This window comes from Mytilus edulis, chromosome 3, assembly GCF_963676685.1.
Source record: "Mytilus edulis chromosome 3, xbMytEdul2.2, whole genome shotgun sequence".
NCBI lineage: Eukaryota > Metazoa > Mollusca > Bivalvia > Mytilida > Mytilidae > Mytilus > Mytilus edulis.
The window spans coordinates 8,413,118-8,417,677 of NC_092346.1; the positions used below are offsets into that span (position 1 = coordinate 8,413,118).

The 4,560-nt window shown below is 33.4% G+C and overlaps 1 protein-coding gene across 1 annotated transcript; it reads right to left on the minus strand.

Moving 5' to 3' along the window:
- Window positions 1-2,156: 2,156 nt before the first annotated feature.
- On the minus strand, window positions 2,157-3,869 carry LOC139515016 (uncharacterized). Its single transcript, XM_071304574.1, has one exon. The coding sequence runs from the start codon at window positions 3,867-3,869 to the stop codon at window positions 2,157-2,159; it is 1,713 nt and encodes a 570-aa protein (XP_071160675.1).
- Between the last annotated feature and the right edge of the window lie 691 nt (window positions 3,870-4,560).

A 4,560-nucleotide genomic window follows, 5' to 3' on the forward strand; every position in this document is an offset into this window, starting at 1 on the left:
TCAAAAGTCATAGCAGATTGAGGCGCATGCACCGCAATTTTCCCCTATATAGTGAAATGCCAAAAGAATCGGCTATAGAAAGAAGAACCCATTTAATTCCTAAAGTTTAAACAGCACAACTGCATAAACACATAGTGATGGGTGGGACAGAGGCCAAATCAGAAAGGTACAAAGCAGAACTCAAAACATGCGTATTCATTCTGTCAATCATTTGCTTGATAAACGAGTTAGGTATAGACAATTCACTTGGAAACTCAACATATACCCTCACGACACTTACCAAAGAGGAAATCCTGGATAATCATAGGTCTGTTCTTTGTTCCTTTGGTATTTCAACCAAAGATGAAGAACTGGATCTTCCATCACTGTATTGGATACCTAAACTACATAAGTGTCCTTACAAACAACGGTATATTGATGGGTCTTCCAAGTGCTCTACGAAACCTCTTTCTAAATTATTAACATCTATTTTATCAGCAATCAAAGATGGGCTGCAAAGTTATTGTGAAACTGCCTATTCTAGAGGTGGCGTGAATCAGATGTGGATTCCAAAGATCTTTTAGAGTACATACAATCTAACTCTCTTTCATCTTGTAACAGTATTAAAACATTTGACTTTTCTACTCTTTACACAAGTATTCCACATTCCAAACTAAAAGAAAAATTGAAAGAGTTGGTATTACTTTGCTTCATAAAAAAGAATGGCCAACGTAGATACAAGTATCTTGTCTTAGGGAGGGATAAATCATACTTTGTAAAGAATCACTCTGATTCAAACAAACAATTCTCTGAAAACGATATTATCAAGATGCTTGATTGACAACGTATTTGTAACGTTCGGAGGACGTGTTTTTCAACAGACTGTCGGCATCCCAATGGGAACAAACTGTGCCCCTCTACTTGCCGACTTGTTTCTTTATTATTATGAGGCTGACTTCATGCAGGAACTTCTTAGGAAGAAAGATAAGAAGTTAGCAATATCTTTTAACTCTACTTTCCGCTATATAGATGACGTTCTTTCACTAAACAATTCAAAATTTGGTGACTATGTGGAACGCATATATCCCATCGAATTGGAGATAAAGGATACTACAGATACAGTTAATTGGCTTCATATCTTGACTTACATCTAGAAATTGACAATGAGGGTCGGTTGAAAACAAAACTTTACGACAAAAAAAAATGATTTCAGCTTTCCAATTGTGAACTTTCCATTTTTAAGTAGCAACATTCCAGCAGCACCTGCATACGGGGTATATATCTCCCAATTGATACGATATTCCCGTGCTTGCATTTCCTATCATGATTTTCTTGATAGAGGGTTACTGCTCACAAGGAAGCTATTAAACCAAGAGTTCCAAATGGTGAAGTTGAAATCATCCCTTCGTAAATTTTACGGACGCCATCACGAGTTGGTTGACCGTTATGGAATAACCGTTTCACAAATGATATCGGATATGTTCCTTACGTCGTAACTACAATCCCCTTCCCTTTCATGAATGTGACCTACCGAATTAGACTATTTACCGGATTTGTAATCACATAAGCAAAACGACGGGTGCCACATGTGGAGCAGGATCTGCTTACCCTTCCGGAGCACCTGAGATCACCCCTAGTTTTTGGTGGGGTTCGTGATGTTTATTTTTTGGTTTTCTATGTTGTGTCGTGTGTGCTATTGTTTTTCTGTTTGTCTTTTTCATTTTTAGCCATGGCGTTGTCAGTTTGTTTTAGATTTATGAGTTTGGCTGTCCCTTTGGTATCTTTCGTCCCTCTTTTAGTCAATATACTAGTAGGCTGTTATTCCCTATGACAAAAATACAAGACTGTCCCATTTGGCAACACTTTTAGGAATTTTGGTCCTCAATGCTTTTCAATTTCGTACTTTTTTTGGCCTTTTTAACTTTTTTGGATTGAGCATCACTGATGTGTTCCTTGTAGACGAAACACGCGACTGGCATAAATACAAAAAAATAGTCCTGGTATCTATGATGAGTTTATTTCCCATCTGTGTCTCAATTATTTTCAGTTGATCTATTATGGCTTTAAAAATTCACTTAATAGTTTATGAATTGAAAAAGCAGTTTAATTTTGTAAATACACAAATATATAGAGGTATGATCAGAATACAGACAAGGGAAGTAATTAAAATCAGTAAATCAGAAGCCAGAAACTTGAACAGTATATATTTTGGCCTTGGCATTACCATATGTATTACAGCCTACGTACAATGTACCTGCATTGTCAATGTCTACAGAGAATGGTAACTCGATACCTAACTGATCCTTAGTGTTCATATAATGAATACACTGTCCTGAAGTGTTGAGGATAAGAATCATGTGTTTATCATCATCTGTAACTATAATATTGTCTGATTTTGTAGACACTAAATCTTTAGGTTTGAATGTTTGTTCCTTGTTTACATCTGGATTTCCACTATATATCCATCTCACTTCATTAGTTTTACCTAACGCCACTATCCTACCAACCAAATGTTCATTGAGACGATCAATGACATAAATGGCATTGTCATTGTCTGTAGTTATTCTAAAGGGATTGGTAAAAATAGGTCTCCCTTTGTTGTCTGTGTGATACACTTTTTCCTTTGTTCCATCCATATTCATCATGATAACTTGTCTGGTACCACCGACATGGTATGGTGTTGTTTTGTTATCTCTTGTACTCACTAAGATTTTATGATCATTTGTTACATGGACAGCAAGGGTTATCAAAGGAGTTACACTGTACTTTGTTGGTACTACTTTACTGCTGCTACAGGTAATTGTTTTAAGGTTTGATTCCATTGTAGATAAGAGAAGGTCACCAGATGGTAGTAATGCCATGTTATACATATCTATTTTGAAAGAATTCATCTCATGTAAGGATTCATTGGTCAGTTTCAATTTATGTAGTTTGTGCTTTGTAAATTGACTTATCCATATTGATTTATCACTAGACCAGATTAGATTTTCAACAAGTTGAAGTGTTGTTTTGTATTGTTTTATCACTTTCAATTCAAATTGCTTTTTGCCATCATCAGTTTCAACTAATGATCCAAGATAGAAATCTTCAACTACTTGTTTTCCTGGTACAAATTTAGGTAACTTTTTAAATATAGTTTTGACATGTTCAATGCTTTGGTTTCTTGAAAATTTCTCCTCTAAATATATGCTGAAAACTTGATTAGCATTGTTAGAATTTAAAGCCTGGATTAAATTCTTTTTTCTGAAGTCTAAATCTTTGTTGATCTTCTCTGATCTATTTTCTGCATCATTCACTGATTTCACAAGGATTTCCTTCCTCTGATTAAGTTCTTTCATAAGTTTATTGGTATGCTTTTTTACTTCATCCATTAATACTTTTTCTCGGCTAAGAATTTTCTGCTTTTCTAATTCATATTTAATTGAATCTTCAGAAGATTTAAAAATTCCAATTTCCGATAACACCTCCCCATTTTGTACTAATTTCTTGTCAATATCTGAATTGAAAGTTTTTACAGTTTTTAATGTAAGTTCATATCCTTCAGCTAATTCAATCATCTTGTGTTTTTCATGTATTTTTGTAATACATAAAGGGCAGACAACTACTTCACAAGATTGGCAAAATAAACAACAGTTTTGGTCTGAATGAATTCCACATGGAATGTTACTAAAATCTAGTTTATCCTTGGTTTGTTGCTGATGACAGGCAATGTCCTTAATGTCTATGATGGTATGCTGGTCGGTTGATTTCACTTTTTTATGAAGTGTTTGACATTTTGTACACAAGAGAAAGTCACACTGTAAACATTTCCACTTAATCTCATTAGATTCCTCACACAACTGACAGGCCAATGGAACTTGTCCACTCTGAAGAGATTTTGATAGCGCCATTATGTAGACCTTAAGTTTTTAAACGTTAATTTTTACTTTAATTTCATTCACACTACACACAAGGAAATTTTAAATCACATGATTATGTAAGTACTTTTTATCAGTACAACAACATTTGATATGCTGTTTATCTTATAAATGATTATAGCTACCACTAAAATATCTGTTCATACGATATGATAAAACACATAATATATCATTTTGTCTCATCTCCCTGTATATATGTTACAGCCTTTTGACAATTCTCTGACAACAATGAAAGACCTAATTGTTAATTTTATGATAAAGTATAATTAGAAAATCAACTATTTCTTGAGCATAAAACACTCTTTTGAAATTTATTAGGTTTTTTTTTGTCTGTATTTGTAAATCTTTTTTGTTTGACTGAGGATTCTTAATATTATAACAATGACAACTGATGAAGGCAATTCCTATGAGATAATTTGACAGAAAAGCTCTCATACTTGATAGTATTGTTTGCCATCAAATGTTGTGTGGTCCATAATTACTATCATTTTTATTTAACCATTAATTTAGTTTTATGACGGTAAACGGACAGATAGTCACAGGACATAAAGTCATAAATTTGATAGGACATAAAGTCACAAATTTGATAGTACAAAAAGTCACAAATAATTTTTTGACAATTGTTTAAAAATATTTTTAAATATCTTCTTTTTATTACATATAA